We start from the raw sequence: 22326 nt of genomic DNA on the forward strand, positions 1-22326 counted from the left end.
TCCCCCCCAAGTAAAGTTCTCACCCACTCAATAGGATTGAAAAATAAGGTAGCGGGCCGTGGCATAAAATGACGAGAGAAGAGGAGTATGATGAAGTCATCGGATGTAGCAAGAGGGGCTCACAACCCACATCCATTGTTGGCGAAACTTCACTTCAACAACACTTGGCACTACAACCTTGAAGGAAACTAACGAGACCCTGAGGCCAAATACGCACAATGCCACAAGAAATTGCAATCCGCCGTTTCGCGAAAGCGATGCACGTCGTCTACGGCAACTACGACAAACTGTCCGACGCCGACGCTGAAAGGTGGGTCCCGCCCGATGATCCCGGAGCCGGAGGCCACCGCGGCCGGTACCTCTGGACGGACGCTTTCGGCGTCGTGAATTTGATTACTCTATTTGAAGCGACAACTACACAGAAATACTTGATTTTGGCGAGGCGTCTCGTTCAGACTGTTCATGATGTGCTCGGCCGCACGAGAGACGGATCAGCGAGACTTCCTGGTGCGACGGATGAAGAGCCGTTGAAGGGTGGGTTGAGAATAGGCAAGATGGATGCGTCGGGGAGTGATGGAGATGGCCAGTATCATCATTATCTGACCCTTTGGATGTTTTCCCTGAACCGTCTTTCATGGGCGACCGGAGACCCCTCCTTCAACGATTTGGCGATTCAGCTTGCGAGATCGATTCATCCTCACTTTGTCTTTCGGTCATCGAACAGATTGAAGATGGTCTGGAAGATATCCATGGATATGCAAAAGGTTCTGGTACCCTCTGAAGGCCACTTGGACGCCGCGACGGGCTATGCCATCTACAGAATGATTCAGGAGGCGGCAGTGAGACAAGGTCGCAAGGATCAAATGCTCAAACAAGAGATCAGCGACTACGAGCAGATAATGAGCCGAAAGGGCTCCGTGACTCCAAGCGGTGATCCATTGGATTTGGGAATGGGACTGTGGATCGCACACTTTTACCAGAACGAGGAGTGGGCGGACACCTTCACCGAGGAAGCGCTGGAACTCGCCGACCAGATCTTTGACGGCGACTCTGCGGATATGAGCGGCAGTGCTTCCCACAGATTGGCGTTTAGGGAGTTTGGCGCTTGTCTGGGAGTTCAGTGTGTTGGGGCAGATGAGTCTCTGAAGACGCAGATTGACCAGTTGATGGGCTTTTGGGAGAAGCATCTGGAGCAGCATGACAGGGATGGCTTGAGGCCGATTTCTCAAGTCATGTATGCTGCAGCTTTGATTCCGGGAGGTAAGTCTCTTTGACTCTGTTAAATCGAAGATTGTTGACCCATGGTCTGCAGCATTCCGGAGAGGCTTCATTGTTGGCAACGAGCCGTGAGCTTGCGTAAGGGAGGGGTGTGTGTTTGCGCATTTGGGCGTTGATGCTTTTTGGCCTATGTTGGGCAATTTATGAGCTTAAAGACATCGGGATGGGGCCGGGAGAGCTGAATAATGAGGTGAATTAATGTAATGATATTGTACTTTGCTGGCCACACTGGGCAGAATGACAGCACATATCAATCTTCATTGGCTTTTCAGTCACGACAGCCGAGAGAGGGGTTGTTAGAACATCCATATGTAGACATTGTGAATGACTTTATGAATAGTGTTCGACTTGGAAATCACGGTTTAAGCATAATCCAAGTGTGTAGTATTAATTGCCTGGAACTCGAACTATTGCCACTTTTTCACATTGAGCTTCACTACACTCAACATTGGTATCCATATTTCAAGAGATTTTTGACATATAAAGTTCTTATCGAGGTATAAGTATACATCAGCAAGCACAGCCCGCCGTCATGCTCCGTCTAGAGAGGTATTCCATCCAGGTTTGGTATCTAAAAGGGGAGTAACGAGACATTCTCACAGACTCGTACAGAAAGAAGAAAGAAGAAAAAGCAAAACTCCACGCAACTGCTATAACCAACCGACCACAAAACCAGACCGTTCCAGTAAAAGAAAATCAAGTGCAGGCCGTGTGCGTCATTCATAATTCCAACGCTCGTTTGGTATCTTTGAATCCTCCACCCTCATTGCCATGACCACCCTTTCCCCTAGTCTTCTATGTGTTTCCAAGTCAGGTCAACTGACAGTCTTGCTTAGTCCTGGAAGAACTTGACAATCTGCTGCAGGTCGCGCAGACCGACACCGTGCTTGGGGTAGCAGATGTAGACCTCCTCGCCGAGAGCGCCAAACTTGGATCGGAAGCTAGCCTTGCGACGGAGGCCCAGGCTGTCGACGATGGATCGGTAGGTAGCGGCGAGGAAGCGGGCACGGAGACCGCCGACATGCTCGCCAGGTGTGAGTCTCTCAGAGACGCCAGCACCGAAGGTGACTTGGCCAGTGACGTTGGACAGAGCGTGGCCGATGAGAACCTCGATGGCACCGTTGACAGCGCCGGGGAAGTCCAGAGCCCACTTGACTTGCCAGCCGTGGCGGGGAGCAAGCTTGGCGAGCACCACAAGGGAGAGGACCTTGCCGTCCTTCTCAGCAGCAAAGTATCGTCGGTGCTCCATGTCAACCCAGGGGCGCACCTCGGTCAAGTGAACCTGCTTGCCCTTGCGGGAAGCCTTCCACTCCTCAATAGCAGGGTTGGCGCGCTTCATAAAGTCTTCGTCGGCCTTGACCTCATGAATCTTGACACCCTCGCGCTCAACACGGCGTGCCTTGGCGGCAAGACCAGTGATCTGCGCAGGGTTGTGCTTGTCGGCATCGACGCGCTGCTCCTCAGTGCAGGATAAGCTCCGCCAGCGGAGCTCGGAGGCGAGGATCTTCTGGACCTCATAGGAGACGAGCATCCAGACAGGGGTCAGGCGCAGGTCAACGGTGACGTGCTTGACAAAGGCATGGATGACTTCCTGGTACTGGCTGCGGTCGCAAAGGGGATCACCGGTAATCATGGCAAACTTGTCCTGGGGAACCCAACCAACAGCAGCGCCAGTCTCGTGTCGCCAGATCTTGAAGCGATCATCGAGCCAGGATGTGTTGGAAGCGTCACCGTAGTTGGCAATAAGCTTCTCCAGGGCGGGAGGAGAGTCGGCGTGGTGAGGCTTAGTGGTATCAGCATCAGGGTGAGGCAGACCAGGAGCCTTGGTTGGGAGAGACTTGGGGTCACGGTGGAAGAGGGAGGCGTATCGCACATCGCCAAGCTCAAGCATCCAGGCGACGATGCGCTCGAGACCAAGACCGGCACCGGCGTGAGGAGGGGCACCAAGCTCAAAGGCTGTCAGATAGTCTTCCATACCATCTTCAGACATGCCAGCGGCAGCCATGTTGGCTCGGAGCTCTTCAATGTTGTGAATACGCTGGCCACCAGAGCAAATTTCCTGGCCTCGGATGAAGATGTCGAAGGATCGAGTCCAATTGGGGTTTTCGGGGTCCTTGGCCGTGTAGAAAGGACGAGCGTTGGCTGGGAATTTGTCAAGGACGTAGTAGTCGGTGTTGTACTTTTCGCGGACGAGCTGACCGAGGCGGATCTCATCAGGAGTAGAGAGATCCTCTTCCTCGACGTCGCGGCCATCGTCGCGGAGCATCTGGAGACCCTCGCTGAAGGGGATAATGGGAGTCTCATCGAGCCACTTGAACTCTCCGCTGGGCCATCGCTTGCGAATGACCTCGAGCTCTCGGGAGGAGTAGACGGTCCTGAAGACCTCCTTCAGGAAGATATCGATAAACTGAATGACCTCATGGTAGTCGGTGTCGATGGCCATCTCGAGATCGAGGCCAGTGTACTCGGTAAGGTGACGGTGAGTGTTTGAGTTCTCGGCGCGGAAGACAGGGCCGACTTCAAAGACACGACCAAAGTCGGCAGAGATGGACATTTGCTTGGCGAGCTGAGGGCTCTGAGCGAGGAAGGCTCGGCGACCAAAGTAGTTGACGGGGAAGACAGCGGCGCCGCTCTCGGTGGCAGCGGGCTGAAGCTTGGGAGTGTGAATCTCGACAAAGCCATGTTGCTCAAGGGTGTTTCGGAACACGCGCGAGACCATAGATCGCACGCGGAAGAGGGCCTGGTTAGAGGGGTGTCGAAGATCCAGAATGCGCGAGGACATGCGGTTGCGCAGGGTCTCGGGAGGCTTGTAGTTGCTAAAGGGAAGGTTCTGAGCAGGGTTGACGAGGTGAACAGAGCAGATGTCGACCTCAACTCCAGAGTGCGTCGCCGATCGGATGGGCTGTGGGGGCTGCTTGAGGATACCCGACACTTGAACGAGCGACTCGGAGCTGATCTTGCGCACCCACTTGACGAAGTCGGCGTTATCGGCATCGCGGGCGAGGACACCCTGGACAGAGTGCGTCTGGTCTCGGAGGAGGAGGAAGTCAAGCACCTTGGACAGCGGTCGCTGAGTCTCGATACGGGCTCGGAATGTGACCTCGGTGCCGATGGGGAGAGAGTCGAGCTGGGCGACAGTGTTGATCTCTCCCGGGTGCACCGGCCAGTCGGCGCTCATGCTGGTGCGGCCGCTGTCGAGAGAGGTTCGGCTGCTGCTAACGGCCGCATCTCGATTGGTCGAACCATCCATGCTCGACCTGGCCGAGTCCCTGTTGTGGAGCTCGACGCCGCTGTCGCGCATGTTATTACGGAGGATGCTGGCGGTGGTCGAGTGTCTGGGTGGTGACGTGACGGTGCTGGTGGTGCTACCGCTTTGGGAAGTCGCGACGGCGACGTTGGTGTTTTTATTCGCCATCCAGGGCACGGGGCTGTGGATCGACGTCGGTGATGATGTAAGGCTTGCCTCGGACAGAACCGAATCTATGGTGGTCGAGTCGGAGGAGGAGATGGTGGAGGAGGCGGAAACAGAAGTGAATGCAGATGAGGTAGCAACTGCCAAGACTGGAGATGGGGGAGACGAGGACGAGGCCGAGCCTTTAACAACTCGATGCTTGGGTCCCAGCGGGATGCCAAAGGCTGAGGCGACGGGAGCAAGGATGCCCGTCATAGCTCGGTATGGTGCAGGTGGAGGGTGTGCGTGCGCGTGTGGCACGGTGGGGTCTGCGAGGAAACGAGCCACACTTGGAAAAGCTGGGTTGTCAGTGCTACCAGAGAGTCGATGACGATCGGGTGGGCTGCTTTTGGTTGCTCTGGCTCCTTTTGAGGTTGGGTTAAACTGGCGCCGGTCGGGGGATCAGGACCGGGGGGACGACAGGTTGATGTAGTCGGCTCGAAGGCGGCTATGATGTCTTGTTGTCTTGGAATTCTTCAAGGCGGAAAGGAAGATCAGGAATTAATACACGTGTACGGATACCGTGTGCCAAGGAAGCAAGGCAAGGCAGTGTGAATGGCTGGCAATCAATGATGATGTTCTGTCATTCACTCTCCTGAGACGAGGCCCAGTGGCGTTTATATCATTCATCAATGCTTGCCGGGCATCTCGGGGTCCGATGGGTATCCTGCTTAGAAGCCTGCTTTTCCCTAAAAAAAACTCTTTCAGCTTACACAGCTAGCCCGTGGATCTCGGCCTCGGACCCGGCCTGCAAAGGCCGTGAGACGGTGGAGGGTGCATGCAGAATGACTAGGTCGGCATCTCGTGGAGAAGAAAATTATGAGTGACGGTACCGAGATATCCCCTAGATTCTATACGGTATTGTCAGCATGGGCCATTAGACTCGGGCCTAGCAGCCCTAGACCGCGCGGGAGACTGGTGTGCTGACAATTCAAACGGGGTCGGTAGTTGTGGCGTGCGGACACAGCGAATACCACAATGCGTCATGGCTGTTATCTCCGGCATTACGCTACTGTAGACACGACCTTCACACTTGCTCTGACCATCCAAGTATCTCGAGGAAATCGTCGTGTATCGCGGAACTGGGCACCTGGTGGCTGAACCATCCCGCATCACCTGCAACCGCGTGACGGCAGTGGAACACGACTCAGGCCAGTCAGAGACAGGGAGATGGGAAACTCGGCACTGGGGTCTGCATTAGAGATGCTGCCATGTCCAGAGATTCATGCTGGCTCTTGGCTTGGACCAGAACGGGCAAGCCACCCAAGGGTGAGCTGCCGTTTGCCGTCTCGGCACGTTGCAGAGTACCCTCCAGTTGACGTCCAAGTACCGTGTACCGTATGTCTAGAAGCCCACAGTTTCCCGCTCGGGGGGATGCGAAAATTCCGTGACCAGCGATGGAGGGTTGGTTGTTCGCGCTTCTCATGCCGCACCCCGGACTTCCGGGGCCAGCATCGGCGCCGAGCGGGGGTCGTTGATTGGAAGAACGGTGGAGAAGCTCCGGTGCCCGCGGGAAATCGGCCAAGCCTCTGACACAAACCGGCAATCTCTTGGCGGCTACTGTAACAAAACGAGCCAGCAAAAAAAGCATGTATTCTATTCTTGTCATGATTCTCGTGCAACAAAATGGATGCAGCTACCAAAACAGGATAGAGCACCAGGAACAATCAGGGGCGGGAGGGTTTGATTGCCAAAGTTGCTCGAGTTTTTTCGTACATGTGACGTCAACAATCGAACTTGGGATCGGAAGCGTCGGGTCTCACGAAGGCGCGACCCACATTAAGCCTCTTCCCACTTGTTCCTGTCGACTTTCCTTGAACGGCCCCCACTTTTCCCGTGCAGCCGCCAACCGACGTCATTGTCATTTGTCACTCCAAGGAACCTGAACCTTCCAGAGCCTGAGGGTCTCGTCTCATCTCGCATCTTCGACGCCATTCGCATCATATCGCTCGCAAACCGCTCGGTGGCCCCTCTAGAGATACAGGCGCAAGGGGGAAACCGGTTCTTATCGTTGAGTCTCGAGGGGCGGTACTGAGGTAGATATGGGCGCGCTCTGGCTCTGCTTACCATCCTCCTCGACAAGTCTCCAGACACCCATCATCAAACCATCATTCTTTTCATTCCTCCTGATCATCGGTAGCAGCCAATCCCCGGCTTGTTTCCCCGTCCTGTTAGAAGCTAGACCACGTGTTTGAACGCGGCCGTTTCCCTCCACCGCTCCCCGTTGGCGGTGCTTGCCTGTCTATCCTCGCCGTTGCAACCGGCCTCGTCTTGGCTGGCGGTTGGCTTGGTCGCTTGTGCTTCATCGTCTCTCCTTATTCCTATCTATCCTTACCAGACTACCCTGCGTGTTACTGCAGACCACTCCTGCATATATCACTCAGCCGAGTTCCGCGGGCTGCTGGGACCACACCTCTGCCCTTGAAATGGCGATGGAGACCGAGGCCACACCCTCCGAGTCACATCCAACTACGCCGGAACCCCCGGACTATGTCAACCCTCTTGAATCCAGCTCACGCTGGTACCTGATTGCCCGTGCCCAGGCCATCCGTTCTGCCGCGAGCCTGGGCTTCAGCATCGCCAACCGCACTGATCCTCCTGCACCCTCGCCCACGCGGGACATTTGGCTCGATGCCACGCTCGCCAAGGCTTCTACAAGCAATACGGATCGGGCCAAGACAAAGATCAAGGCCGAAGTATGGATGCCGCCCCGTCCCGCTCTCGGCGCTCGGACAGCTGTCATCAACTTCCACGGCGGCGGATGGATTCTTGGGCAAGGCACTGATGATGCCCGATGGGCCGGCGCTGTCATGACGAACCTAGACGCCGTTGTCTTTACTGTCAACTACCGACTGGCACCGTCATGTCCCTTCCCAACGCCGATGGAGGATTGTGTCGATGCTGTCCTCCAGATCAAGCACCGAGCTGCAGAGTTTGGCATTGATCCTGATCGTATCATCCTCTCGGGCTTCTCCGCCGGCGCCACCAATGCTCTTGCGACTTGGCTCATCCTCACGGATCCCGGCCGCTGGGGCTACAACTTTTCCATTGAGCCTCCCCGCATTGCGGGGTTGGCTGTCTTCTATCCTGTGCTTGACTGGACCATCTCACGCCCCGAGAAGCGGCTCACATGCTCACGGCCGGACCTCACACTGCCCAAAGGGCTTACAGATCTCATAGATGCATCTTTCATCTATCCAGCCATTCCCCGAGAGGATAGATCAGACCCACGCCTGTCCCCGGGTCTGATGCCTGACGAGCTCTTGGGAAAGCTTCCCCCGGTCCACATCGTCTTGTGCGAGTATGACATGCTCCTGGCTGAAGGTCTCAAATTCACCAATCGACTCAAGGCTGCCGAGAAACGGTTCACTGTGCGTTTAGTTGCGGGCGAGCGACATGCCTGGGATTGTCCTCCGCCCATGTCACCTAAAGAGAGCGTCATCATCGAGTACCAAGAGGCTGTCGAAGCAATGGCCAGCTGGTTTGGGAAGAAGTGTGAGACCGACACAGAGTCGATGCGGTCTATGAAACTCAAGCGGCCGACGCTGAAACGGCCCAAGTATCTCTCATTCAAGTCCTGGTCTGGGAGGTAGTGGCCCCTGGCAGGCTACTGCTTGGGCGTCGTCTTGATAATGGTGCTAGTTTGCCTTTTGATTCTGCTCTTGTTGGCGTTGGTGTCTGGTTTGTCTGGATTAAGTAGCGTGGCGCTTTTTCTCGCAAGAAACGGAGGTCTCAACAGAACAAAGGCTGGGGAAGAGGAGTCTCCATGATAGACGGCGGTGGCGCTCGATTTGCTTTATTGCGTTTCAGTATATACTATACTCTGCGGGCGCGAGACTGATGGCATACACTACACGATACAGAATAAAAACATGCTTAAGCATATCAGTTTAGGACACACGGGGGAGTGGCGGTTCAAGAATTGTCACATGGATAAAGAGTCAGAAAACCTCTGGAGCCAACTCAAAGCCAAACAAGCATTCCCAGCCCTATCTCGGCATCGGCGCCCGCTGTTTTCGGCGGCCGACTGATCGGTCTGTTTCACGGGTGTGAATGCGGTATTCTTCATTGAAGAACCAGGTACTTGTATCCACCGAAAAGATACATCTGCATTCAAAGCAACAAAAGGAATCCGCTGGTCTGGTTCAAGGGTCCAGGGACTAAAGGCATGCTGCCCACCTTCGGAAGCGTCGGAGGTGTGTGAAGGTCTCGGGAGGCTAGACGGCGGGCGCTTCACCTTGTGTCTCTTTTTGTTTTCTTGGCTTCAACTTCAAATGATATCTGAGAAGGGACATGCCGCTGAGAGAAACGTGGGCGAATAATGATTCCACTTCTCGTCATCGCGAGCTCTCGACAATCTCACGATTCTTCTCGTTACTGCAACAAAAGCGATAGCGATAAACGACGGGAGCGAGCGAATCTAGACCTGTGGGGAGTGCTCAAGTTGGTCACCTGCATCTCTTCTTCCTCAAAGAAAAATCCTTTGGCTTGTGACTGACTCCTGTCGGACTTTGTAAGCATCCCATTTTCGCGACCGGGTTTCTTGACGTGTCCGCATTCCGTGGAGCCCGGCATCTCCGTTAAAAAAAAAGGTTTATTTTGTAAGTGCCAACAATGCAATGCCGCGGACTTTTGTTACTCTTCCGTAACTTGCGGAGACGATCGGGCTCGTGATCCCCATGTCTCGGAATACAAATTGTCATCCTTTGACAAAACTGCCGAAATCTGCCATTTCCATCATGAACTTGACCGGTGGGTGCCATCATATTATGCGCAGTTGCGGTCATCTCATCCCTACGCCCTTCCCATGAGCATAAACCAACTCTATTTCCTCCCAAGCCAAGATCTTACCAAGCTCTAAAGACCCCCCTCACAATCTTCATGTAAGCATCTCAAAATATCCCATCAGCCTCCCTTCTGTCGATCCTTCTTTGAAATGATCCACGCCTCCCGGCCGTGAGATGGTGTGCTCGGCTCCGGGTTGCCGACTGGCTAGCCTCAAGACGGGCGCATCTGCTCTCCCGCACAGTATGTATGACGAGGGACACTGCCTGAAGCTTCATGATTATCATGACCGCCAACCCAGCCAGGATGGGATTTCAAACGAATCTCGATTTGCCGTTGCTTCAACACTAATGGTAGCGTTGAGCTCACTCATCACTGAATTTCGTCATCACCAAAACCATCTTGTTCTTGGCAACTCTTTTAAGGTTGAGCTTAAGAGAGCGATATCGGGGCCGATTGGCACGCCAAGATCGGTCCAGCTCCAGCTCCTTTCCATTCGGGTTGAATCAAATCATCCGAACATCGGCCTACTTCACATGATATTAAGCTTATGCGAGTTTCCTGTTCTGTCACCCGAGACATTGAAGCGCCATTTCAGGGTCCAGAACGGTTATTCACGAGACTAAACACTGCATCGACGGGACTCATGGTTGCACAAACGTAGATTCGTTATCATTAACTCGGCGGCAGCAGCTCTATGCTGTCACAGCCTGCCAGGGCTGTTTTGTGTTGTTTAAATATCTCGATATCCCTCTTGCAAGGAGGACGCCTCTACCAATCACGGTGTTTTCCAGATAAATGGCTGGTCGCTACATGCTCAGCTCCGCCGTAGTGTACGTGCAGAGATTCTGGTTTCGATCGTCATGGTAAACTAAGGGTTGTTTACCACTTGGCCTCCTTGCTGTTGATGAACTCCTTGAGGATGGTGACAATCCTGGTAAAGGCAGCAAGGTAGACATCGAGCTCCTTCTGGACGAGCTCAGGAGTCTCGCCAAGCTTGGCGTAGAAGTCCTTGCGGTAGGGGACGGCACTCATGGCAGCGCTGAAGACGGGCTTGACAAGCCAGTTGTGGTGAGGCTTCAGGGTGTCGGCATACGAGGTGCGGAAAGAGTCAGCCAGCTCCTCCGAGGGGTTGGCGACGTTGCGGGCGAGGGCCTGGCAGGTGAAATCGAGACCACTGTTGGAATTGTCACGTTAGTCGATGATTCTACTATGGCAGGAGGACATATCCCTTACCGGATGAGCCACAGAGCACCCTCAGTAGCCTCGTGCTTCTTGGTCTTGAGCTCGTTTCGGCAGAGGTCCTGGATGTTGCCAGACTCTGCGGGAGCAGCGGCCTGACGGGCACGGAGTTTCTACCCAGTATTGTTAGGCATATTCTTGTAGGATGTGGTCGTGATGGAGAATGTAGGTCTGTCGATGCAGTCGTGGAGTAAGGGGTAGGTTACGGACCTCGATGTTGAAAAGGATATCCTTCTTGACGGGGCCGAAGGCAACACCACCGATGGCATCTAAGAAGAGGGCAATTAGATGTGTAAATCAACATTTTATGCATAAATTCTTACCAAAGATGGTGGTCATGGCCTCGGAAGCCTCGAGGAACTCGGTGGTAGAGACAGCATTGCCGTTGGCCTCGTCGACAGGGACATCGGCGTAGGTACGCTTCAGGGTCTGCACAATAGTGCCACCAGGGGGTACGCAGCAGTAGACATGATGAAGGATGGACGAGGAGAGTGATTGATAGAGTTGGAGGAAAGTTGAGAAGCTGAAGATGAAAGGGAGAAGATAAGATGGGAAAAAGGAGAGGTCGTTTGAGGTTGCCGTGGCGGTAGCGGAGCGGTCAAGCTGTCCCCTTGAGGCAGGTACAGGAGGGGTCTAGGCTCTGACTACCTAAGGTAAGGCAGGGGGCCACTAAGAGAGGGGTTGAGACGGTGAACGGAGGGGCACAGCACAGTGCAGATCGATAAGATAGGGAGCCCAAAGTGCGTGCAGCAAGGGGGAGAGAGGGGCAATGGCGCACCCCACACTGTGCTTCTCCGGAGCCGGACTTTCTAACCTCCGAAGAGGACCGTCCAGGAACCCCACGCATTCCCACCTTGAGCGGCTCGCAGAATGGGCGGAGACAGAAGCTCTATGGTACGAGTTTGGGCGGAACCTGAGCTGAGCGGAAAGACAATGTGTTTTACCCGCACTGCTTTTGATACGAGAGACACATGGCGGAAGCACACCGCCAAGGGAGGGACCTAGATCCTTGGCGAGGCCGTGGTGTTGAGCTGCGGTTGTTGGAGCTGGGACTTGAAAAGTCATAAGATGGACGCGTATGTGATGAAAGCATGTTGTACTTGGTTGATACTATCTATATATATCCTGTCGATCTTCAATTGGTGCTGTATTGTGCGACATGAAGGTCTGGTTGTTTTGAGCTCCCTCAAGCTAATCCACCCATTCCTCCACCCTGCTCAACAAGCTCACTCTTGGCCAATCTTAGGTCAGTCATGGTCTTGGCAGCTGAGGTGGCCAGCATGGTCAGTCTTCTGAATGCCCATCTGCATGATCTCAGGATTATCGAGGAACACTATACAAATGGCTATTAAGAAGGTCGGAAGCTTACAAGAATCGGAAGAATCACCTTGAAACGCATCTCGGACCGCGCTGATATAGCTTGTGACGTCATGTCGCCCTGATGCTACCGCGTAGCTCCCGACGACCAGTTTCGGAGAAGCAAGCAAGCAAGCAGGGAGAGACACGGCACAGGACGTTGCATGCAGTTCAAGCTGCTACAGTCATACGCGGATAGGGATAGGCAATGTAGGTATAGTAACTAAGGGTCCAGGTCAAGATCTAGAGGGGAAGCTTTTCTCACAGCTCAATCAACAAGCAATACAAGATCAAGCTCTAAACCCAGAGGCTAAAGCTTCGCATCCTCTCGAGAAGCAGCAATTGGCCCGTACGTACAAAGTGTGTGCCCACAGCCCAGCCTCCCGCATCTGCTCTCAGCCCTGTGCGTGGCCTATTACGTGTTCGCTGTGCGGTGCGGGTCATGGCTAGGTATGGCCGATGGATGCCATGAGGTGCCGTGATGCGCTTGGCTGCCTCGACTGGGATGTGCGTCCGGGCAGCGCGTAGAGTGTCAGAAGCAGTTGTTTTTTTCTTGGGTTTCCTGGGCAAAGGTCAGCCACGCCTGTCTGTTGGACAGTTGGACCATGAAATGTTGCCTGCGCGCAGCCGTGAAGCCCGGCTTGGCGAGGTTTGGTGGTCCTCTTTCCCCCTTGCCCTTCCTGCCCTTTCAGCTGGCCCTGGGGTCGATGACATCGTCTTTTACCTTCCGCCAGCTGCTCTGTTCTTTCCCGTCTCACCAGCTGCTGCATCCATTGTCGCGTGAGAGGGAGCCAAGGCAATTAAGACGAAAATCCTACCCAGTAGCAAAACTCAAAAAGCGACCATCATCCTCAAGATTCCTCTTCCCAGCCTCTTTTCTTTCCTCTTCCTCTTCTATTTTTCTGCCCCTCTTTGCGCCTTGACTTGCCTCTCCACTCCAATTAACGTCCCCTCACTCAACTCTCCGATCTGATCCTCTTCTGCGCGCCCGAGACCCTGAAGCCTGCTCGTCTGTCGCACGCACCCTTCGACCCCTGCGAAATCTCGAGATCTGCGGTCATGTCCGACTCCAAAAAGGACGGTGGTGGGAGCAGCAAAGGGTCACGTCTGTCGTCCATGTTTGAGGGGCTTAAGATTCCAGACCAACTGCAGGACGCCAAAGTTCATCTCATCCACCAAAAGTCAGTCAATTCAAACATTCGCTTCAATTTTGCCGCTGCTGACACACTCAAGACACAAGATTGGGAAGCTAGGTAATCTGGTATGACCGCAACTTCAATATCCTAGCCCCACTATCATGTGTCTCGCCACAATCGCAATAACACCAAACACGACTTGCGCACCGATTACAAGAGGAAACTAACACACAACTCTCAGTTCAACAAGAACCATCGCCATGACGAAGAACACGAACAACGGTGCGACGCGAAGCGCACCAAGATGTGTGAGGAGAACCGCTTCCAGTCTTACTTCCCCGAGCGTGAAGGCAACCTGGTAAAATGGTATGTCGACGGTCGCGATTACTTCTGGGCCGTGTCTATGGCCCTCGAGCAGGCCAAGGAGTCCATCTACATTACCGATTGGTGGCTTTCTCCTGAGCTGTTCCTCCGTCGCCCACCGCACGCGACTCAGGAGTACCGACTTGACAAGCTCATCAAGAGAAAGGCCGAGGAGGGCGTCCAGATCTACGTGAGCATCTACAAGGAGGTCGAGCAGGCCTTGACCTGCAATTCGGCTCACTCCAAGCATGCATTGCGAAGGTATGCCACCCACGTAACACCCTTCGGCATGCCAAACTAACCGGCCATTGTACAGACTTTGCCCCAAGGGCAGCCCTGGCCATGGAAATATTCATGTTGCTCGCCATCCAGATCATAATGTCTTTGAAAACTTAGGTGGTAAGTGTTCAATTTGGGGCTCTCCCCTTCCGAAGCGCGGGCCGGGCCCGGAGTGGATCCCGGTGATCCGGACGTCTGTGGCGCCGGTATCGACGTTTGAGCATAATTCTAACGGTCTTACGCTTAGACATGACCCTATTCTGGGCCCACCATGAAAAGTTCATCGTAATCGACTACTCCCTTGCCTTCATTGGAGGTCTGGATCTGTGTTTCGGTAGATGGGATAACCACCAGCATGTGTTGTCGGATATTCACCCCGAAGGCGTTATTCATGAGACTTTCCCGGGCCAAGACTTCAACAACAACCGAGTCATGGACTTTCAGAACGTCTCTCAGTGGCAGGATAACGAATTGAGCAAGGCCGACTATGGGCGAATGCCGTGGCATGACGTGGCCATGGCTGTCATTGGACCCTGTGTCTATGACATCGCCGAACATTTCATCCTGCGCTGGAACTTTGTCAAACGTGACAAGTACAAGCGCGATGATCGGTTCGATTGGCTAATACTCGAAGGCCGTGAAGGAGAGGATGAGGATCTAGTCGGAGTCCAACGTCCCAAGCACCCAGTCGGAGAATACGTCAAGCATCCTTACAGCCCTATGAGCACCAAGAACATCGAAAACCGAGGAACAATCAAGGCTCAGATTGTGCGATCGAGCGCAGATTGGTCCAGCGGTATTCTCACAGACCGGAGTATCCAGAACGCCTATATCGATATCATCTCCAAGGCTCAGCATTATGTCTATATTGAGAACCAGTTCTTCATCACGGCCACTGGAGACCAACAGCCCCCTATTCGCAACACAATCGGCCGCGCCATCGTCGATGCCGTGGTGCGCGCCGCCAAGGAAGAGCGGAAATTCCGTGTCATTGTTCTGATTCCTGCCGTGCCTGGTTTTGCCGGAGACCTTAGAGACAATGCGGCTGCGGGCACACGAGCCATTATGGATTATCAGTACAAGTCGATTTGCAGAGGCGAGCACTCAATCTTTGGCCAGTGTCGCGCTCAAGGTGTCGACCCCACCAAGCACATTTTCTTCTTCAACTTGAGATCCTACGATCGTTTGAACAAGACTCCTGGCATCATCAAGGCTGAGAAGGAGACGGGCGTCAGCTACCAGCAAGTTCAACGTGCTGAAGCTGAGGAAATCATGGCAGAGGGTATCCACGGCAGTTATGACCCCGAAGACTCAGAGGGCGACGAGCACATGCGCGGAGATAAGAAGCAGTCTGAGTTGGATGAATCTATCAAGAGGACCATGGAAGCCCGCAAGATCTTCGAGGATGCTTTGCCAAAGGAGGAGGTGAAGACATCGGCTTCCGTTGCTCACCACGCCATGGCTGGTGGTGATTTGACTACGGAAGTCTGGGATGAGGAGGACCCTGAATCCGAGATTAAGAACTGGATTCAGGAGGAACTCTATATCCACGGCAAGCTTCTGATTGTCGATGACCGAATCGTCGTGTGTGGAAGCAGCAACCTTAACGACCGAAGTCAGCAAGGTGATCATGACAGCGAACTCAGTATTGTCATGGAAGACACACGAATGATCCCGAGTACCATGGATGGCAAACCATTCGAGGTTGGTTATCACGCGGCCACCCTCCGGCGGTACCTATGGCGCGAACACATGGGTATGCTGCCCCCGCAGCCGCATGATGCTTCTGAGGACATCAACGCCATGCCTCCAACCATTAACCCTGAGAACAACATCTATGAGGATGACGAGAGTTACAAGTTCGTCGAAGACCCTCTTAGTGATGAGCTCTGGGAGAAGTGGACTGGCCAGGCTACCAAGAACACGGAGTTGTTCAGACATATATTTCACGCTGACCCAGATGACCACAGTAAGTACTCCCTTTCTCATAACTGGCTCATGTTGTCTAATTGCTTTCGTCACAGTCAAAACCTTTGAAGATTATGATCGCTACCTTCCGCCACGAGGCGTCAAGGCTGGTCACGTCTTTGACCAATTCATGCCTCCCGAGGACTGCAAGAATAAGCTGGCACATATTCAGGGTCACCTAGTGTGGTTTCCGCTTGAGTTCTTGAGGGACGCTGAAATGGCGGAGCGAGGACTGCAGGTCAATTCGTGGACCGAGTCCGTGTATACTTGATACGCCTATAACGCTTACGTGTTTCTTAGTTTAGGAGTAACGACTGGAGGTAACGGCAGGAGTAATGGGAAAATATCATGGCGCGTTGGTGAGCTTAATGCTCACGAGATGTTTGTGAGTGGTGTTTTGACAACATAGGTAGTTAGGTTGGACATGCATCCGTTGCCCTCATTACCAACAACCCTGAAGTTGTATCGAGATAAGATGTGACGGCTCGTTATTGTGATTTGATGTCTTTCAGAATCAACTTTTGTTTCTGAACTCTGTCTCACGACATTGGATGGCCGTCAGGTGAAGTGTATGGGAGCTGATTGACTAAAGATAATTGAGTTAAACACGATAGATGAACATCTACTGTCCCCATCTGAATGATACAACTACTGCTTTATTTGGTAGGTGTGTAAATCCGCCTGAAGTTGAAGGTTCATGTGCCTGATAAGATCACGTGGGGCTTTCTGGATATCTACACAATGGGGGTTGGTAGTTGTATCCCCTCACCTCCCTCAACACTAACAGCAACACGTCATCCATGTCTCGATCCAGATCTGGCTGTGCAACCTGCAAGCGACGCCACCGAAAATGCGACGAGACAAAGCCAAGTTGCCTGCAGTGTCGGGCTCAAAACATAGTCTGTGAGGGTTATGACCTTGTGCTTCGCTGGGATGCGGGAATACCATCACAACGCCGTTCGGCTGGGACCGTCATTCCGGCGGGTCCATTGCCAGACCGCAGCAAGAAAAGGCGCAGGATAGATGAGGGCGAATCGCAGCTTCAAGACTCTGAGATGTCTCCGGTGAGACAGAGACGGTTGCTGGACGCTGCCGTACGGTCAAATTCGCAATCTCTCTCGCCGGGCAATGACCTGTCAACAGGGTTGACCCGAGGAGTCGGAAACCCCGACGCTTCGCCGGCAAAGTCTTCGCCCCAATCCATTTCTACGGTTGATTCTCCCCAGACTCCAACATGGCATCAACCCTGGCCAGGAAGAACCGAGAGGGAAAGGTTCCTATTTAAGCAGTGTATGTTGATTGATACTGAACTGTGCTTTTTGTCTTGCAAATACTGATAAACTCTGCAGTCTGCGAAACAACAATGTTTTTTCTGTACTCGACTGACCGTAATGACTGGTTCAAGTCGCATCTTTGCCATCTGGCGTATGAATCGGAGGCTCTCCTGTCGATCCTCATTGCCACACATCTCTACACGTTAAACCCCCAAGATCCAGCGCCTGACTTTGAAGAATATTACAACCGCAGTCTTCGCTTGTTTCGAGGGCAACTTGATTCATACGATGGCACTCTTAATATGGGGATCATGTGCGCAGGGCTATTCATTTGCACCTTGAATGTGAGTAAAAGTCTTTGGTTTTCTTGGGGTATGCAACGAGAGGTTTCGCCGACGGTTGACTGACAGCACCAATGCTAGTTATTTCAAGGAACCCCATGGTCAGCTCACTTGGACCTCATGACTAGAGTGTATGGTCTCACATCTGACCTCTTACACTTGAGAGATATGCCACAAGACCTGCAGTTCCCGATCGAAACAATGGGAGTCATGGACCTGCCAACCCTTGTCAGGGGCCGCAGAACTGTCACTCTTGGGATATGGTCTCGCTACCGAGCTTCGCAAGACGGCTCATCCAATGGAAGAACAACTGGCGTCGAGGTAGTGACTGGTCTACCTCGCAGCCTCCTCGATATTTTTGCGGAAATTCAGACTGAAAAGGCTGACGACTTGTTCTTGATGTGGCCCGGCGAGGTGGGAGATGTACCACATTGCCATCTCTGGGAAGCATATCGTCTTGCGGGAGTCTTGACGGGACGAAGACTGAGGAAATGCATGGCAAACGCCGACGGCAGTAACATGACTGACACCAGCCTGGCATCCCCCAGTACCGAGGTGCTCATGTCTCGGCTCATGGCTGCCATAGATGCTCTATGCGAAACCTGCAGACGATCACAGTACTCCGAGTCACTCGCCACCAACTCGATACTCTACCCCTACACAGCCGCACGGCTCGAGGTCGCGGTACTTGGTCGTCGGCCTGACTGGGTCCAGGAACTGCGTCGGCTCGTCAGGCTCTGCGATCCGTACGCTATGACGGCCAACTTCTGCACCCTTGATGAGATGCTGGATGAGGCGCTAGATAAGGGTGACGACAACTACGATATCGACGAGCAGGCCAGACGCAGGAACACTGAAGTTGCGACCTTCTGACCCCTCTCGGAATAGACCATCTTTGATATCTTGCCTAGCCCAAGTTGGCATCTTGACACGCCAATCAGAGTCGGATCGCCAATCTTTAGAGTTGACAGCCGACCCCTGGGCTCTACGCTAACTGGAACAGGCTGCTATAGCCGCCGGTGATGTTCTATGTTGGTGATGGCTTCACTGTGGTATTCCTTTACCCCAGATACTAAGACCAAATCGTGGGGTAACGACTATGTATGACTTGACGGCCGGCGGCGCCGACTATTGAGGCTCATAAAGTATCAGGGTCGGTCGTAGGCTTGACCGGTTTTCATAAGTAGAGACATGATGCCCGGACAATGGTGGGAGATGAACCCACAACCTTTGACAGGTGCAACAAGAGACTGTCAGGCCAGACTACGAATACGAGAGAGATCTTTGTTCACAGAAACGGATTCATACCAGAAACAAGATGGCAGCAACCTCCGGTCAAGTTCGACTTCCTCCGGGGAGCATGCCACTTGTCACGGGTAAGACGACGACTTGGCAAGCTGTCTAAAGACGTTGAAGGCCTACTGACATCCTAAACAAGTATGTTCAACCTTGAAAGTTCCGACACCCTCGGCCGACCCAAACGATCCCCTAGTACGTTGCGATGGGCTCTCTTGATGTTGAGCATGTACTCTGAAGATTCTGTTTATCCTCTTTACGTTCTTCCATGAAGAAACCAAGTATATCCCCATATCCATCGAGAGCACCGAGAACGTCAGCGTCAACCAAGACAGCCTGGAGAGGCTTGACAAGAACTCGCAACCAGATGCCAAGGCTGCTCAGTCTGCAGCCGACCTGGAATACAATTCCTCCCCAGTGACCGTCCCGCTTCCCAACTCGTACAGACAGCGCATGCGCTTCTTGACAAGAACTGAGGAACCACTCTGGCGCAACTACACGACGCCCCTCAAGATCGGCATGTTCCCCCACGTCCTTTATACGGAGATTCAGTGCGCAAACTGCGTTTTGTTTCTCGTCCTGCTCTCAACCATCAACTCGATTGCCTTTTCGAAACCGCCGTACAACTTCAACACGGCCCTCGCTCTGCTCTTCATCTCGCTCATGGTTTGGGGGAGGCGTATCCGGGCTGCCATGGCGCCCAAGTACGATGCTTTGCTGGCTCAGGTTGGCGGCGTGAACCGTGCCTAAAGGATGCCGTTGGAAGTCAAGACTTGGATTCTCTAAGTGAATGATCTTGTCACTATCACAGATTGTATCGAATTACTGGTAGTAACACATTCTGGTGGGCTGAGGAATCAACCAATGCCCCAGAGCTTCACTTGCATTGTTAAATCGACACATTACTAGCCTCCCCGTATATCTGTCTCTTAGCCCCCCCTTATCGACAGTCTCATGTTGTTCTTGATAACCGAAAACTCATGTCATGTCTCTGATCAGCGAAGCCTTTATCAAGGTGTCTCTTTAGATGCCCCTGTCCCGCCGTGAGGGGTGGATGTTACCTTCCCCGCCGATTGCTCCCCCGGCCCGGACGCTAAGCCGGGGTGGCGGGGAGGACCATCCCAAAAGAGGAAGTTATAAGAGCCAATCAGCTTTCACGACCAGGTCTAATCGGGTGACCTTGGGAGGTATACCTGTATGCCTCCGCAGCTGTTGATCTCGTTGCTCCCTCTCATTTTGTTTCCTATCACCATTTATTGATACCTGCCTGCTCTGTGCCCATATCGCCGCCTTTGAAGAAAATGTCGTGGGAACAGCTCGTGTCTAAGAAAAAGGAAAGCCTCCGGGACTCCATCCCCCAAGAATGGAGGCTCACACCAGACGTTCTGGCGAGCCTCACCGAGACGGGCAACAGTTGTCTTATGGCACTCGACCCCGTCAGAAAGTCAGGAATCCTCAATGAACTAGAGATTGAAATCACCGAGAAATACTCTGCGGCCCAGTTAGTGGGTAGGATGGCGCGGGGAGACCTCAAGGCTGTCGAGGTGGTTACAGCGTTTTGCAAGAGGGCGGCCATCGCTCAGCAGCTCGTGAGTGAAACACAGTCGACTTTTTGGCGCAGCTGTTTTTGATACTGTTTAGCTTTCCTGTCTCACTGAGAGTTTCTTCCAAGAAGCTATTGAGTATGCTCAACGTCTGGACGAGTACTACGCAGCAAATGGCAAGCCCATTGGCCCTTTGCACGGTCTACCGATCAGTCTCAAGGTGAACATGTTTAATCCAGACACTAGATCAAAGTACTGATCCTTCTCTCATAGGACACGTTCAAGGTTATCGGCCACGATGCCACCGCAGGTTACGTAGCGGGCCTTAAACTCGGACCCGCCAAGGAGAACTCGTCCCTGGTGGACTTGTTGATTAGTGCAGGAGCAGTCTTGTACGTGAAGACAAATATCCCGCAGACTATGATGGTCAGTAGCTCGTGTGTTTGATAGATCGGGCTGTGAGCTGAAGCGTTCAAACAGACAGCTGACTCGGAGAACAACATCTTTGGCCGAACCCTCAACCCTCACAACACAAAGTGGACGGCTGGCGGCTCCTCAGGTGGGGAGGGCGCTCTCATAGCCTTCCGCGGCTCTCTTCTTGGAGTCGGTACTGACATTGCCGGCTCGATACGTATCCCGTCCATGTGCTGTGGGACATATGGCTTCAAGCCTACAAACAACCGAGTACCCTATGGGAAGCAATCCGAGGGAGTCTTCTTGAGCCTCCCGGGTCCCTACCCGTCAGCAGGTCCGTTGGCGAACTCACTCGAGGACATTCAACTCTTCATGGATGCCGTCATCAACGGACGGCCGGCAAAGTACGACAGCACGGCGTTGGACCTGGCTTGGAGGACCCCAAAACTACCTTCCAAGCTCTGCATTGGAGTGGTTCCCGAGGATCCAGCTTACCCAGTTCACCCCCCTATCCGAAGAGTCCTAGACTCTACCATCGAAAGCTTGACCCGTGCTGGCCACAAAGTGATCCGGCTACCACACGACCCAGCACGTGGTGTCGAGAAGGGTCTCCTCATAGCGTTCCAGTACTACGAGCTGGGCCACGAGCCAGGCGAAGACCTCGCAGCCATACTCGGAGAACCCCTTGTCAAGTCAGTGGCGGCAAATGCACACCCCTTCACAAATGTCTCGAGGCTTGTGCCATTAGAAACGGATCCCATGCACAAGCTTGACAGGCTGGATAGGCTGAGGGCCGCCTACGTCGCCGAGTGGAAGCGGACTTGGTTCGACAACGGCTTGGATGCTATCCTGGCGCCCGGGGCGGATAAGACAGCTGTGCCACACGACACATATGGTATGATGCCGTACACGTGTCTGTTCAACTTGTTAGATGTGAGTCACATGGGCAATTCATTTAACAGTGAAGGCAGAAGAAAACTAATCAGTATAGTTCCCATCATGCCTCGTCCCCACGGGAGAGGTTTCCAAACACCTGGACCCAGAGCCAGTCAAGGTGACAGCGGGTTTCACCCCTGATTGTAAGTGAATTGTGTCTGAAGAAACATACCTGAAAGTGTGACTGAGTATATATGCAGACGACCCTGAAGCACAGGATGGTGCACCATGTGGAATTCAAGTAGCTACACTGTCACTGAGGGACGAGGAGTGTCTTGCGGCCGCGGCTATTATAGACAGGGATATCAAAGGGCAGCAGATTGCTTCTGCTCACATGTAATGAGAAGTGGAAGGTTTCTGGGGAGGGAGATGCATATTGATAGCGTATTGTCTAGACTCGGCAACCAAGATTCATAGGTACATACTTGCACACTCACCCTGAGTTCTCGACACTCTCTAGACGTTCAACGATTGCCCTAGCTTGCAGCTAATCGAGGTTCTATCACAAACGACCATAGCTCGTAGAAAATACGGGGTCCCGCCAAACCCTTCTATATCGCTCAATGTCTTCCATTACTGGATGTCCTTTCCTCTAATTTTAGAACCTTCCATCTCTAGAAACGCATGTCATTGAGCCAGCGCATGAAGCTATCCCCACAGGAC

General features: G+C 53.2%; 7 protein-coding genes across 7 annotated transcripts; 5 read left to right on the plus strand and 2 right to left on the minus strand.

Annotated features, from left to right (window-relative positions):
- Positions 1–218: 218 nt before the first annotated feature.
- On the plus strand, positions 219–1350 carry MRS44_014524 (uncharacterized protein; the record flags this gene model as incomplete). Its single annotated transcript, XM_046278880.2, has 2 exons — positions 219–1260; positions 1313–1350. 2 exons carry the CDS (start codon positions 219–221, stop codon positions 1348–1350), a joined length of 1080 nt encoding a protein of 359 aa, XP_046127347.2.
- A 760-nt stretch (positions 1351–2110) lies between these two features.
- Positions 2111–4945, minus strand: MRS44_014525 (uncharacterized protein; the record flags this gene model as incomplete). The annotated part of the gene is made up of 1 exon (XM_065618442.1): positions 2111–4945. One exon carries the CDS (start codon positions 4943–4945, stop codon positions 2111–2113), a length of 2835 nt encoding a protein of 944 aa, XP_065474514.1.
- Positions 4946–7161: 2216 nt separating this feature from the next.
- MRS44_014526 (uncharacterized protein) lies at positions 7162–8322 on the plus strand (the record flags this gene model as incomplete). The annotated part of the gene is made up of 1 exon (XM_046284740.2): positions 7162–8322. One exon carries the CDS (start codon positions 7162–7164, stop codon positions 8320–8322), a length of 1161 nt encoding a protein of 386 aa, XP_046127345.2.
- A 2074-nt stretch (positions 8323–10396) lies between these two features.
- MRS44_014527 (uncharacterized protein) lies at positions 10397–12886 on the minus strand (the record flags this gene model as incomplete). The annotated part of the gene is made up of 6 exons (XM_046284739.2): positions 10397–10691; positions 10751–10869; positions 10967–11025; positions 11080–11359; positions 12470–12674; positions 12837–12886. The coding sequence occupies 6 exons, from the start codon at positions 12884–12886 to the stop codon at positions 10397–10399; spliced, it is 1008 nt and encodes a 335-aa protein (XP_046127344.2).
- Positions 12887–13171: 285 nt separating this feature from the next.
- Positions 13172–18346, plus strand: MRS44_014528 (uncharacterized protein; the record flags this gene model as incomplete). Its single annotated transcript, XM_065618443.1, has 10 exons — positions 13172–13293; positions 13346–13373; positions 13490–13872; positions 13928–14010; positions 14138–15859; positions 15915–16113; positions 16159–16243; positions 16740–17148; positions 17208–17476; positions 17660–18346. 10 exons carry the CDS (start codon positions 13172–13174, stop codon positions 18344–18346), a joined length of 3987 nt encoding a protein of 1328 aa, XP_065474515.1.
- A 445-nt stretch (positions 18347–18791) lies between these two features.
- On the plus strand, positions 18792–19519 carry MRS44_014529 (uncharacterized protein; the record flags this gene model as incomplete). The annotated part of the gene is made up of 3 exons (XM_065618444.1): positions 18792–18849; positions 18912–18964; positions 19010–19519. 3 exons carry the CDS (start codon positions 18792–18794, stop codon positions 19517–19519), a joined length of 621 nt encoding a protein of 206 aa, XP_065474516.1.
- Positions 19520–20070: 551 nt separating this feature from the next.
- MRS44_014530 (uncharacterized protein) lies at positions 20071–22003 on the plus strand (the record flags this gene model as incomplete). Its single annotated transcript, XM_046284736.2, has 6 exons — positions 20071–20358; positions 20411–20533; positions 20587–20739; positions 20794–21660; positions 21719–21806; positions 21864–22003. 6 exons carry the CDS (start codon positions 20071–20073, stop codon positions 22001–22003), a joined length of 1659 nt encoding a protein of 552 aa, XP_046127340.2.
- Positions 22004–22326: the final 323 nt, after the last annotated feature.

This window comes from Fusarium solani, assembly GCF_023522795.1.
Source record: "Fusarium solani strain SB1 chromosome Unknown bctg00000010, whole genome shotgun sequence".
Classification (NCBI taxonomy): Eukaryota; Fungi; Ascomycota; class Sordariomycetes; order Hypocreales; family Nectriaceae; genus Fusarium; species Fusarium solani.